Source organism: Mobula birostris, chromosome 1, assembly GCF_030028105.1.
Source record: "Mobula birostris isolate sMobBir1 chromosome 1, sMobBir1.hap1, whole genome shotgun sequence".
In the NCBI taxonomy this organism is placed as follows: domain Eukaryota; kingdom Metazoa; phylum Chordata; class Chondrichthyes; order Myliobatiformes; family Myliobatidae; genus Mobula; species Mobula birostris.
In genome coordinates, this window is record NC_092370.1 from 149,083,167 (window position 1) to 149,097,454 (window position 14,288).

Below are 14,288 nucleotides of genomic sequence, written 5' to 3' on the forward strand. Positions count from 1 at the left end.
GTCGGTGGGGGGCTTTTTAGTGACTGAGGGGTCAGTGGGGGGCACTTTAGTGACTGAGGGGTCAGTGGGGGGCTCTTTAGTGACTGAGGGGTCAGTGGGGGGCTCTTTAGTGACTGAGGGGTAAGTGGGGGGCACTTCAGTGACAGGTGTCAGTGGGGGGGCACTTTAGTGACAGAGGGGTCAGTGGGGGGCTCTTTAGTGACTGAGGGGTCAGTGGGGGGCACTTCAGTGACTGAGGGGTCAGTGGGGGGCACTTTAGTGACTGAGGGGTCAGTGGGGAGCACTTTAGTGACTGAGGGGTCAGTGGGGGGCTCTTTAGTGACTGAGGGGTCAGTGGGGGGCACTTCAGTGACAGATGTCAGTGGTGGGGCACTTCAGTGACAGATGTCAGTGGTGGGGCACTTTAGTGACCGAGGGGTTAGTGGGGGGCTCTTTAGTGACTGAGGGGTCAGTGGGGGGCACTTCAGTGACAGGTGTCAGTGGTGGGGCACTTCAGTGACTGAGGGGTCAGTGGGGGGCACTTTAGTGACTGAAGGGTCAGTGGGGGGCACTTTAGTGACTAAGTTACTGAGATATGAGTGGTGGGTGGGGGGATTTTAGTCATGGAAATTGAGAAATCTGATCCAGAGGTGCAAGCTCTAAATTGGGGCATGGCAAATCACGGCAGGAACTTGCAAAAGTTGATTCCAGCAGTGCACTGACATTACACAAGCGATTGGAAAATAATTACAGGCTGTTGTGTCCAACCAACAGGAATACAATGCTTCCACCTTCAATCTTCAGGCTCAGGAGCAATCATTTAAATGCAGTGCACAAGGTGCACCCAAGACTTTTGTGGTAAACAGTTTCAGGCTGTAAATCAAACCTGGATAAACACTTGAATGTGGTGGGTGTTCATTAAATTCAACCATGTTACACAACAAACTTTTGTGTTTCTATCTCTAATGTACAAGTTTATGTAATGTATCTGTCATGTTTGTAATATATTTGTTGCTGCAAACAGCTAATTTTAATGGCACTTACACCTTGGGTATGTATGGCCACGACAATAATAACAAATAAAATCTTCCATGCAGGACTTTGTCCAATGCCTTGCTGAGTTTAGCCACTTGGTAACCCTAATCGGGTCTCTTTTACAGTGTTAGCGACTGAAGGAGAATTTAGAGAAAAGGCTGTTGTGTTCAATCAACAGGTATGCAATGCTTCCACCTTCAATGTGTGAAAACAAGTAACTTAAGGGCTGCTGTCTCATCAGCATCCTGGGTTTATTGTTAGCACTGGTAAAATGTAGACAGCAACTGCACAGTTCCTGTCCCAAACAATATGCCTTGGCCTTTCCAGGAATAGTGAACCATTCAGCACATGATCAATGTTAAACTTCCATAGATGTGTGGTGAACACTGGCTGCCTCGCACTGCTATGGAAACACCAATGCCTTTGAACATAAAATCCTAGACAAAGTAGTGGATACGGACTAGTCTGTCATGGGTAAAGCTCTCCCTACAATTGAACACATCTACAAGGAGCGCTGTCTCGGGAAAGCAGCATCCATCATCAAGCCATGCATACGTTGCTGTTGTTCAAGACATAGGGACTGAATTATTGAGAGAGGTTGGGACATTTTTTCAACAGAGCTTAGGAGAACAAGGGGTGATCTTATACAGGTGTATAAAATCGTAGGGGCAGAGATGGGATGAATGCACGTTCTTTATGCTCGGGTTGGAAAATCAGGAACTGGAAGGCATCGGTTTAAGGTTAGAGAGAAAATATACGTTAGGAACCTGAAGGGCAACTTTTTCACCCAGATGGCGGTCATTGTTTGGAATGAGCTGCCAGAGGAAGTAGTAGAGGTAGGTACATTAACTTTGTTTAAAAGACATTTTGATGGGTACGTGGATAGGAAAGGTTTAGAGGGATGTTGGTCAACTGCAGGCTAGCTCAGGAATATATCGTATGGACAAGTTGGGCGAAAAAGCCTTTTTCCATGCTGTGTAACACTGACTGTAGACGCAATGGGTAGAGTGTGGAGGTTGAGAGAACTGTGGACTCACAGGTCAGTAGGTACAGCGTTTTTCACTGGAAAGTGAAGGACTTGGTGGAAGCCCCCTCAGACTCTTAAAGTGGATCTCTCCCCCCACCCCCCGAGCTGCCACCTTTGTGCATGTGTTACTGTTCCTCAGACAGCACCAAGATGTCGGTGCGCCTTCATTGTTGCCTGGCCAAGACTTGGCCATAGCTCCTGCACAGACTGACACTCAGGAAGGCAAGGTGGGAGTTAGTGGAAGAGTAAACTTTGTATGCATACCAGAAATTAGAATACTTGTGAAAGTGCACAGAAAATACTGGAGGGGAATTGATGGAAAGAAACCTCCACTGAGCACAGAAACTGCCAACATTTCATATTTTAAAAAAAGTAAGTCGCAAGTATACAAAAACCTGCAGCTCTCAAAGGAGAGTATCTTTTGAGGGAAGAGGGTAAAGGGAAGTCAACATTTTGGGTTCAGACCTTTCATCTGGATTTGGGATGGCAGGGTCTCAGCCCAAAATGCAGCTGTCCATTGTTCCTCCAGCAGGTTGTTGTTCCAGATTCCAGCATCAAGAGTCTCTTGTGTCCGAATTAAAAGTGTTACCTTGCCAACTATGGTCTCCACACTGTCACAAGCATTCCCTCTGTTCTCTCCTACTCCCCTCTCTGTAACATTAATATGCATGCTTTCTTCCATCTGCTGACTTTCATGTCTCAGACCCAGAAAGTCAGTTTGTTTTCTCTTTCTATGAATGCTGCTTTACCTGAGTGCTTCCAGTACTTTCTTCTGTTTCAAATTTCCAGCATCCACAGTCTTGTTCAGGTAACGAAATGATAACCTAGTTGTGTGCATGGCTCAGTGATGACACAGGCAGTGGATTCCCATTTTAATCTATGTACAGCACAATTACGTTTCAGACATCTTGAGTATAACAACAGCTCGGATTATTGGTTATCTTTAATCATCTAAGGAATGTCCTGTTGGTGCAGTCAGCTGATAGTGTCAGAATCTTACAACAGGTTTTTTTTATTTCAAAATATACTTTATTCAAAAATAAAATTATATACAATCAACCATTCAATAACTTCCCATCCTTTACGTATGTTTCCATTATAGTCAGTACATATCCATACTTACGGCCACCCACGTGGCACTCCAGTTGTTCACCTTACCACATCATTGTTGAGGGGTATACTCCCCGCCACCCGACCCCTCCCACTCCCGCGGGTGAAGAAACCTATACCATGGTCCTTCCCCACCGGGCCCTTGTGGTGGCTGCACCGAGTTCCAGTGCGTCCCTCAGCACGAACTCCTGTAGCCGAGAATGTGCCAGTCGGCAGCATTCTCCCACGGACATCTCCATGTGCTGGTAGACCATCAAGTTTCGGGCTGACCAAAGAGCGTCTTTCACCGAGTTGATGATCTGCCAACAGAACTGGATGTTGGTCTCCGTGTGTGTCCCCGGGAACAGCCCATAGATCAGAGAGTCCTCTGTTGCGCAGCTGCTGGGGATGAAACGTGACACTAGCCCATCCATCCTCCTCCACACCCTCTCTGTGAACTGACAGTGCGTAAAGAGGTGGGTCACAGACTCCTCCTCCTCTGCAGTCCTCCCGTGGGCAGTGGGGTGCGGAGACGACGTTCCGGGCGTACAGGAGGGATCTGACTGGGAGGGCCCCTCTCACCGCCAGCCAGGCAAGGTCCTGGTGCCTGTTGGTGAGATCTGGCGATGAAGCATTTTGCCAGATGAACTGGACGGTCTGCTCAGGGAACCACTCCACTGTGTCCATCACGTTCTTCTCCTGCAGTGCCTGCAGGACATTACGTGCTGACCACTGCCTGATGGCCCTGTGGTTAAAGGCGTTCTCCTGGAAGAACTTTTCTACGAAGGACAGGTATGGCAGCAACGACCAGCTGATTGGGGCGTTGCGCGGGAGTGGGGCCAGACCCATCCTTCGTAGTCAGGGCGACAGGTAGAACCTGGGCACATAGTGGTACTTGGTGCCCACATACCTGGGTTCTATACACAACCTGATGCAGCCACATATGAAGCTGGCCATCAGGGTGAGGGCGACATTGGGGACGTTCTTGCCCCCACTGTCCAGGGACTTGTGCATGACGGTTCGTCTCACCTGCTCCATCTTGGATCCCCAGACGAATCTGAAGACAGCGCAGGTGATTTCCAAGCTGTTCGGAGCGGGGGACGGGCCACACCTGCGCCAAGTACAGCAGCCCTGAGAGCACCTCACATCTGATGACCAGGTTCTTGCCCGTTATCAACAGGGAGTGCCCTCCCAACAGTCCCAGTTTCTGTTTCACCTTGGCAGTCCGCTCCTGCCAGTTCTTCTTGCACGCCTCGGCCCCTCCAAACCAGATCCCTAACACCTTCACGTGGTCAGACCTGATGGTGAAGGGGACGCTGGATCGGTCGGGCCAGTTGCCGAAGAGCATGGCTTCACTCTTCATGTGGTTGATCCTGGCCCCCGACGCTAGCTCGAGCTGTTCACAGGTGCCAATCAACCTGCGAACTCACCTCGGATCAGAGCAGAAGACGGTGACGTTGTCCATGTACAGGGAGGTTTTCACTTGGGTCCCTCCACTGCCTGGCAGCGTCACCCCTCTTATGCCCTCATCCCTCCTGATGGCTTCCGCAAAGGGTTCTATGCAGCAGACAAACAAGACAGGGGAGAGGGGACAGCCCTGCCTGACTCCAGACCTGATGAGGAAGCTGTCTGTTTCCCACCCGTTGACCTAGACTGCACTACGGATGTCTGTGTAGAGCAGTCTGATCCACTTCCAGATTCCCTCCCCAAATCCCATTTTGGAGAGCACATCCGCCATGAACGTGTGCGATATCCTGCTGAAGGCTTTCTCCTGGTCCAAGCTGACCAGGCAGGCGTCCACCCCCCTGTCCTGCACGTAGGCGATGGTGTCCCTCAGCAGCGTGAGGCTGTCTGAGATCTTCCTGCCTGGTACAGCACAGGTTTGGTCCAGGTAAATCACCTGTCCCTGTTGGCAATAGCCTTGGACAGGATCTTGTAATCCACATTCAGGAGAGAAATGGGCCTCCAATTTCTAATGTCCTCTCTTTCCCCCTTCTGCTTGTAGATGAGGGTGATGATGCCCTTCCTCATGGACTCTGACATGCTGCTGGCCAGAAGCATAACGTTGTACACTTCTAGCAGGTCTGGGTCCATCCAGTTCCACAGAGCCGAGTACAACTCAGCCGGTAAGCCGTCGTTTCTGGGAGTCTTACTCGACTCAAAGGAACGGATGGAGCCTGTCAGCTCGTCCAGGGGTCAGTGGCTGATCCAGACTCTCCCGCTTGCCGTTGTCTAAGACCTGCGTGATAGATGACAGGAAGTTGCGGGAGGCTGTGGATTCTGTGGCCTTTTCGTCGTACGGACCGGCATAGAAGGACTTGCAGATCCTCAGTATGTCGGTCTGTGCGGACGCGACTGAGCCGTCCTCTTCCTTAAGGTTGTGGATCACAGAGCTCCCCCTGTGCACCTTTTGGAAGAAGAAGCATGAGCACATCTCGTCCTGCTCCACGGTTTGGACCCTTGATCGGAAGATGACCTTGGAGGATTCGGCGGCGAGGTGCGGGGCTTGCCGGCCCTTCACCTCTCGCAATTCCTCCCTGACATCCACTCCCTTTGACTGCAGAAGGAGAAGCTGCTGCAACTCTGTCTGGTGTTTACGCAGTTCCCTGTGCTCCTGCCTTGTTTTCTGGATACCCTTGCGGATGAAGAACCTCTTGATATTCTCCTTGATGGGTTCCCACCAGTGAACCGGGGAATCAAAGAAGGCTTTCAAGGTTCTCCAACCTGTGTACTCCCTCCCTAGCTCCTCGATGTTCTCTGGGGTCAGCAGCTTTACATTCAACTTCCACGTCCCCTTGCCTGCCTTCTGGTCCTCCCGTAAGTGACAGGTGGCTCTCAGAAGGCAATGGTCAGAGAAGACACCAGCGTGACATCGGTGGACCTGACCGTGAGGGACTCTGACAAGAAGAGGAAGTCGATCCAGGAGCGGGCTGAGCCGTCCAATCGTGTCCAGGTGGCTTGTGGCTGTGCTCCTGTGGGGGTGCCAAAGGCGTCGCGCAGCTTGGCTGTCTTCACCGTTTCCCTCAGAAGTCTACAGGTACTGTCCAGCCTGCCGTCGGCACTGCCGTATCGTCCAGCCGCATCAATGGTGCAGTTGAAGTCTCCGGCCAGAACGACCGGCTGGGACTTAACCAGCAGCTGCAGGAGCTGCTCGAAGACGGCCAGCTGCTCACTCCGCACGGGGGAGGCGTACACGTTGATCAGCCGGAGCGGAGTGCCCTGGTATTTGATGTCTGCTACCGGGAGGCGCCCCGCAACCACCTCTTTAACTTGGGTGATTGAGAAGTTGCCTCTCCATAGCAGGATCTTCAGGCCGGAAGCGCGACAATCGTTGCCTCCCGACCACACAGACAAGCCTTTGGTCCACCACCGTGACCACCCCCGGTAGGTCAGGAGGTGTGGTAGTCCGCACTCCTGGAGGAAGGTCACGTCGGCCTTTACAGTGTCCAGGTACTGGAGCGTGCTGACGCATCGCCCAGTACTCTTCAAACTGCGCACGTTCAAGCACGCCAATTTATGGTCTGCTATCATTGTAAGTCCTTTATTTCGGCTGCTGTCCGTCCTCACCCTTGCAGTCCTGAGCCTTCATGCCCACCGCCTTTGTGAAGTTTTCCACCTTCTGTGGGCTCAGGTACTGCAGGTCATACTCCCCCGGGTGTGGCAGTTCTGGTTCTGAGCCTGGGAGGTTGTTGACTTCCTGGGCTGCTTCCCCTTCGGGCTGCTGGGTGCCGGCCATGGCTCTGCTCCCGGATTCCCGGAGCTGTGTGTCTCTGCTGCTCTCCGCCTCCTGTACTTGGGGGGTGGCCAGCAGACTTTCTCCACTCTCTCTCCTCCTCTTCACCTGTTATGCACCAATGAACACTTTTTTAATCAGCTCAGTGCAGAGCAGCCCTACAGTAATCAAGGTGGATGCATCACTGTACTGTAGCCTCCTGTGCGTACCGATGAGGTCAGAGCAGTACAGGTTTTACTGGTGAAGCTGACTGATTAAACTCTGAAATTTGCCTGTGAGCATATGTAAAGTAGAGCACAGTGTGGATGTGCAGCTATTTGCAAAGGTGGTATGTGGCATCTGAGCTTGACTGCCCTTGGAGGGAGGGAGGAGTGGAAGGACATGTAAAATGAAATGAATAACTGTGTATGGGACACTACTCAGAAACAGCAGCACAAACTCCATGTAGTTCTCCCTATCCACTTGGCGTCGCACAATTAGGGATATTTGTACATTCAATTTGCCAATCTTGCTGCCACACCCATAACTGGAGGGAGAATAATTTCCATCTAATACACAGATAAAAGTGAGTTCTCACTCAATTTCGCTGTGTCCTGCAATGCTTTAAGAAGAGCTTCTATCTTCTTGATCATCAGATTTCTGAAAGGTCCACAAATACTAGTTTGTTATTATCTTTATGCATTATGTAACATAGTCATTTTTATTTTGACAAACTTTGACGAACTTCTATAGATGCACATGGAGAATATCCTGGCTGCATCATGCATCATGGCCTGGAATGGAAACACCAATGCCAAAGAGAAGTCTACAAAAAAATGATCACAGGAGGGGCCCTCCCACCATTGAACATATCTGCAAGGAACACAGCCACAGGAAAGCAGCATCCAAGAAGATACAGGAGTCTCAAATTCCACAACACCAGCTTCAGAAATTGTTATTGCCCTTCAACCATTAGGCTCCAGAATCACTGACCTTAACTGATTACACAACCTCGGATTCATTTTCCAGGACTCTAAAACTATCATTCCTATTATTGTATATTGATTTTTTACTATTGTCTGTTATTTTCTTTTGTATTTGCAGTTGTCTTCTTTTGTACATTGGTCGTTTGTCAATTTTTGTGTGTAGTTTTTTATTGATTCTATTGTGAACGCCTGCAAGAAACAGACTCTCAGGGTAGTATATAGTGACGTACACAGTATGTACTTTGATAATAAATTTACTTTAAAGAGTGAGGTGTTGTTGTCCAGTCGGTGTGCAGCAAGCTCTCACCGATTGCTGTTAGGTGATAGTTACGCCATCTTTTACACCACTTGAGAAACAGACTATTTTATATCTTATCATGTCATCACCTTGGCCTTTCCAAGTATAGCTGCTAAGAGTAGATAATTTGTGACTAATTATTTTCTATTTTTCAGAGGTAACAATCTATTCATGAGGGTCATGTGGTTAATGTGGACTACATTCAGCTTTGGCAAGGTCCTAGTAGGTAGATTTGTCCATCAGATCCAGAGTACTGTACATTGATAAACTGGATCCAGAGGAGTCAGAGAGAATGGTGGACAGTTGGTTTGTGGCTGGAATCCACATCATTGCTGGAATCCTTGCACGAAAACTTTGGTGTTAATTGATAGTGAGGAGGATAGTCGTAGATGACTGGATGATATTAGTCATTAAGGTGGGCAGAGCAATGGTAAATGCAATTTAATCCTCTTCAATGCAGGGAAACACATACCGCCAGGACAAGTAAGGGCAGTGCACAACCATGAATAGCAGGGCACTCGGCAGTACTGAGGACCAGAGAACAAGATCTGGTGTACAAGTTCAAGGAATCGCTATAAGTGGCAGCACATATGGAATGTGATGGTCAGTGGAAGGGGGAGGAGATTGAAGAGATGATTTTAGTCAATATTATTTTCATTCAGCAGATGGTTCAAACTGGAAATGTACTTACTGAGGGAGTGATGGAGACAGAAGTGTTCATATTAAAGACACATCTAGACAAGTAGTTGACAGACCAAAACATGGAAAACTGTGGACCAAGTACAAGTATATGGGGTTAGATGTTCGGCAGGGACAGGATGGGTCAAAAGGCCTGTTTCTGTGCTGTCTTATTCCCTCCATATCAAACGCAAGGTTTTTGCCTGATATTACTATTTAAAGTAAACATGAAAAGAAACAGCTAATTGATGTGTTCCACAAATCTGTTGTCAGTGTGATACATGACTTGAGCAATTCTGAACTTATCAGAGGGGGTAGGCTTTGATTAATCCAGTATTTCTGCTTAAAAATTTTCAAAATAATTTCTAAAGTTGTGTGTATCAGATGGTGCGTAATCAATAAGTAATAATAGGATGGTAGGACAGTTTCGAAATTTGCAGGTTAAACTTCATGTACAACACAAGAGCAGAATTAGGTCAGTGTCTCTGCTCTGCCATTTCATCAAGGCTGATTTATTATCCCTGTCAATCCCTTTATCTTATATGGTAAAAATCTGGAGAGAAAGTAGGCAGTTGACTTGTAAATCAGTGAAATTAGATAAAATAAGTTGAGTTGGGTGGTCACTTTTTTCCCATATGAGTTGGTAAGGACTTATCCAATGACTGGAAGGAAAGATAATCAAGATGGTCCTTGGCCTTTCTTCAACTGGTGCTTCCTGTGGTGAAATGAATGGACGATCTTCGATTAGAAAGCCTTTTTGAGCAGAGGGTGGTGTTGTTTGGAATATTCATGTGCTGGTGAATTTCTGTGGAATACCTGGCACATTAGAGACCTGTTTATGTCTAATCTTGTTTCACCTTCCATCATGACAGGTGTGAACCACGTCAGCATGGCAGAAATGTCTGCTCAAGATTTGCAGCACCGTGCCAACCAGGTGACAGATGAGGTGAGTACTAGCTGTGGGATTTCATTTAGAAGTTGATGAATAATTGTGAAGGGAAAAACGTAAACGTATTTATCTTTTTCCTGAATTGTTCCCACTTTTTGAGGCCCTAAGGCAGGGAAAGATTGTGGACCTCCCTATTAGAAATTTTAGTCCTAGAGCAAACTGAGCGACAGCTGATTATTTACTCTCCACTACAACAGACCTTGCCTCAAACATATACTTTCCACCAGAATTTCTTGGATAAAAAAGCCAAAACTCTGTCTTGGCCTTTGCAGCAATAGTTTCATTTTGTTTTATTTATTTTCAGGAGTTGGACATATCTGTCAATCAATTCTGGCCTTGCCCATTTGACTGCCCTTGAAAAAGTGGTGGTGAGCCATCGTCCTGATGGTGCCCCTCAGTCTGATTTGGACCTATAGTGATGAAGGACCAGGATAATATCATACTTGGAAGAATCACAGGTGGAAATCTGCTAAAGTCCTGTCAGCCTGGGCTAGTTACTGCAGTGTATTCTGTAGTTGATACACACTGCAGCCACTGTGTACCTCTGATGGTGGGAATGAATATTTAGGGTGATACATGCATTTCAGTAGCTGCTTTTCCTGAATGGTGGCTTGAGATTCTTTGAGTGTCATTGGGATTACACTCAACCAGGCAAGAGGGGAAGTGTTTTATCGTACTCATGACTTGTGCTTCTTAAGTGGCATGATGTTTTAAGATGTTGTGGCATGAGTTACTCACTACAGGATACCTAATCTCCCCTGTGGAAACTTCCCTTTGATGTTGATAGTAGAGGACTTGACCAATGCTAAGGATCAGTAGTTGGACACACTCTACTGATGGTCACCGTCTGGCACTATGGTCCTTCCTCCAGCCCATGCCTCAGTGTGTCTAGGTCTTGGTCTATGGTCTGCTTTGTTTGCTCTGAAGTTCCAAATGGGATTTGAGAAGCCTGAGGGTCAAGTTTTCAGTTCTAGGTTGGCAGCAGTAATTAGGGGTAGGGGGAGTGGGAGGAAGGTGTTGGTTTTTGCATGGTGCCTTGTTCATGTCTACTTCTGATTCTGTTCACAGTCGCTGGAGAGTACCCGGAGGATGCTGCAATTGGCAGAGGAGGTACAGTAAACACATCTAGCTGATTATTATGAGCAATCATCAGACTTTCCTGCAGTGCTGAAACAGACACTTGATTCAAGTTCATTTGGACAGGCAGCTCTGCAATGAAAGCTGGATTATTGAGGTTTCCTCCAGCGACAGTAGGAATACTGGAGGGGGAGGTTATGAAATGATTGACTAGTGAGATGAAATGTAACTTTGTCAGCTTAATGGAGATAACTTGGTAGGTCACCAGAGCTAAATAAATTTCATCCTGGACACAACCTGTTAATCCTCGGACCTGCAGTGATATTCCTGTTCCAAACTGTGTCTGACTCTTCCATGGGAGGCTCTCGGGATTCCCCAATATTGGGAGGTATTCTCTATCACATTGGAATTAACAAGAGGAATGGTTCATCGGGTCTGTTCGACTATTTGATGGATCTAATTGTAGCTATATTCCTGTCGATCCCTTATCGCGTGTCTAACTAAAAATGTTCACACTCTGCTTGTACGGCCCTTTGAGGCTGACTAGTTCAAAGATGCACAACCCCCCGACAGGAAACATTTTCCTCCTCCTTGTCTGAAGTGGGGAAAAGCTTTTATATAACAGCAGTAAGGGGCCTTTAGAAATAAGGTTCTGGTGTGCCTGTGGCTGGAACATTGTTTGTGAGTTTGGTGGCTTCCTCTATGGAAGAATAGAATAGAATTGCAATAGAATGAGTGTGGTAAAGATGGCTGCGATAGAGGGTTTGTCCTGATAGGAGATTAAGCAGAATGGGCCTGGGAGTAGGCCATTGGATCCTATGCCTGCTGTGTCACTGGATGCACATTTCATAGTCACTGGGTGGCGTGTTCTAGGCCCTGAGCAATTCACCGCAGGACGAGGTTGGTTTGCTCTGGAAAAGTCGAGAACTGTTTCTTCAGAACTGAAATCTAGGCCCAAAGTGATTCACTGCAGAGGATCGCTGGTCCTATTGCAAGGTACAATCCACTGTTCAGGCAATTTAAATGCCAAGCCAGGGTCTCGTCTCGTCTCGTCTCTCCATGACATTAAGGCTGTGAGGCTGCCTCCAGCTGCTATGATTCGTGTCTGTGAACTTTACGGCGGTTTGCTCTGCTGATACAATGAACTGAATACCGGGGATTTGGATTGGAGGACTCAATTTGGTTCAGAATGCTATTGTTTTTCCTTGCTTCTATTTTTTGTATGATTTTTCTTTTCTTCTCTTTCTCTGTGCGCATTGAGGGTTGGTCTTTATTTTGTTTTTAATTGAGTTTTTTCGTGTTTCTTGTTTTGTGACTACTTGTAAAAAAACAAATCTTAAGGTTGTATAATTTATACATGCAGTCTGTGCCGAGCCATCTAAACTGCCTACCCCTGTCAACCTGCACCAGGACCACAGCCCTCCATACCTTCCCTTCAAAGTACCTATCCAAACGTCACATACACCACTTACCCTGGCAGCTCATTCCACACTCTCACAACCCTCTGAGTGAAGAAGTTTCACCTCATGTTCCCCTTAAACCATCTCTCCTTTCACCCTTAACCCATCTCTCCTTTCACCCTTAACCCATGACCTTTGGTTGTAGTCCATCCAACCACAGTGGAAAAAGCGTGCCTTCATTTACCCTATCTATACCTCTATCAAATCTCCTTTCAATCTTTTATGTTCCAAAGAATGAAGTCCTAACCTATCAATATTTCCTTATATCTTTGGTCCTCCAGACCTGACAACATACTTGTAAATTTTCTCTGTATTATTTTTCAACTTGACTTGCATCTTTCCTGTAAGTAGGTGACCAAAACTGCACACAAAACTCCAAGTCGGGCCTCATCAATATCTTATACAACTTCAATATAACATCCTATCTTCTGTACTCAATACTTTGATTTATGAAGGCCAATGTGCCAAAAAGCTTTCTTTACGATTCTACCTATCTGTGCCACCACTTTCAATCAATTATGGATCGCAATTCCCAGATTCCTTTGTTCTACCACACTCCTCAGTGTCCTGCTGTTCACTGTGTAAGATCTACTTTGTTTGTCCTACCGAGGTGCAACACTTCACAATTCTCTGCATTAAATTCCTATCTGCCATTTTGCAGCCCATTATCCCAGCTGATCCAGATTCCACTGAAAGCCATGATAAGTCTTCCTCACTGTGCACTACACCCCCAATCTTGGTGTCATCCTCAAATTTGCAGATCCATTTAACAACATTATCATCCAGATCACTGATATAGATGACAAACAACAACTGACTCAACACCAATTCCTGTGGCATTCCACTAGTCATAAACCTCTGGAGAGGCAATCATCCATTATCACTCTCTGGCTTCTTCCACAAAACCAATATCTAATCCAATTTCCTACCTCGTCCTGAATGTTGAGTGACTGAACCTTCTTGACCAGCCTCCCATGTGGGTCCTTGTCAAATGTGTTGTTAAATGTCCATGTAGACAACATCTACTACCTCCCTTCATCCACTTTCCTGGTAACTTCCTCAAAAGCTCTATGATTGGTTAGACACAGCCTACCTTGCATGAAGCAATGTTGAATATCCTTAATCAGTCCATCCCTATCCAAATACTCATATATCCTGTCCCTTACAGTACCTTCCAATAACTTCCACGACTGATGTCAGACTCACCGGCCTATAATTTCCTGGTTTATTTTCAGAGCCTTTTTTAAACAGCAGAACAAGATTGGCTATCCTCCAATCCTCTGATACCTGTCTTGTCACTAAGGATGATTTAAGGATATCCTTGCAGGAAGGTTTGCTAGCATGGTTCAGGAGGGTTGAAACTAATTTGCAAGGGGGATGGGACCTGGAGCGATAGAGCATTGAAAGAAGTGCATGGAATAAAGCCAGATCTAACACATAGAGAGGCTTTGAGGAAAGAGAAGCAGAATAAAGGGTGTAAAGGTAGTAAGGTAGAAGGGCTAAAGTGCGTGTACTTCAATGCAAGAAGCATCAGGAATAAAGGTGATGAACTGAGAGCTTGGATACATACATGGAATTATGATGTAGTGGCCATTACAGAGACTTGGCTGGCACCAGGGCAGGAATGGATTCTCAATAATCCCGGATTTCAGTGCTTTAAAAGGGATAGACGGGGGGAAAAGGATAGGAGGGGTGGCATTACTGGTCAGGGATACTATTACAGCTACAGAAAGGGTGGGTAATGTAGCAGGATCCTCTTTTGAGTCAGTATGGGTGGAAGTCAGGAACAGGAAGGAAGCAGTTACTCTACTGGGAGTATTCTATAGGCCCCCTGGTAGCAGATTGGGAGGCAGATTTTGGAAAGGTGCAAAAATAACAAGGTTGTTATCATGGGTGACTTTAACTTCCCTAATATTGATTGGAACCTGATTGGTTCCAAGGGTTTAGATGGGGCAAATTTTTGTTGTGTGTGTCCAGGGTGGATTTCTGTCACAGTAT

The 14,288-nt window shown here is 46.9% G+C and overlaps 1 protein-coding gene across 2 annotated transcripts in view; it reads left to right on the top strand.

Annotated features, from left to right (window-relative positions):
- LOC140200381 (synaptosomal-associated protein 23-like) overlaps positions 1–14,288 on the top strand; it is a 55,204-nt gene that overhangs the window by 9,837 nt on the left and 31,079 nt on the right. For both annotated transcript variants that reach the window (XM_072263640.1, XM_072263648.1), the window contains exons 2-3: positions 9,677–9,750; positions 10,822–10,863. In XM_072263640.1, the coding sequence (XP_072119741.1) occupies positions 9,677–9,750; positions 10,822–10,863 (116 nt within the window). The remainder of the gene's footprint in view (positions 1–9,676; positions 9,751–10,821; positions 10,864–14,288) is intronic.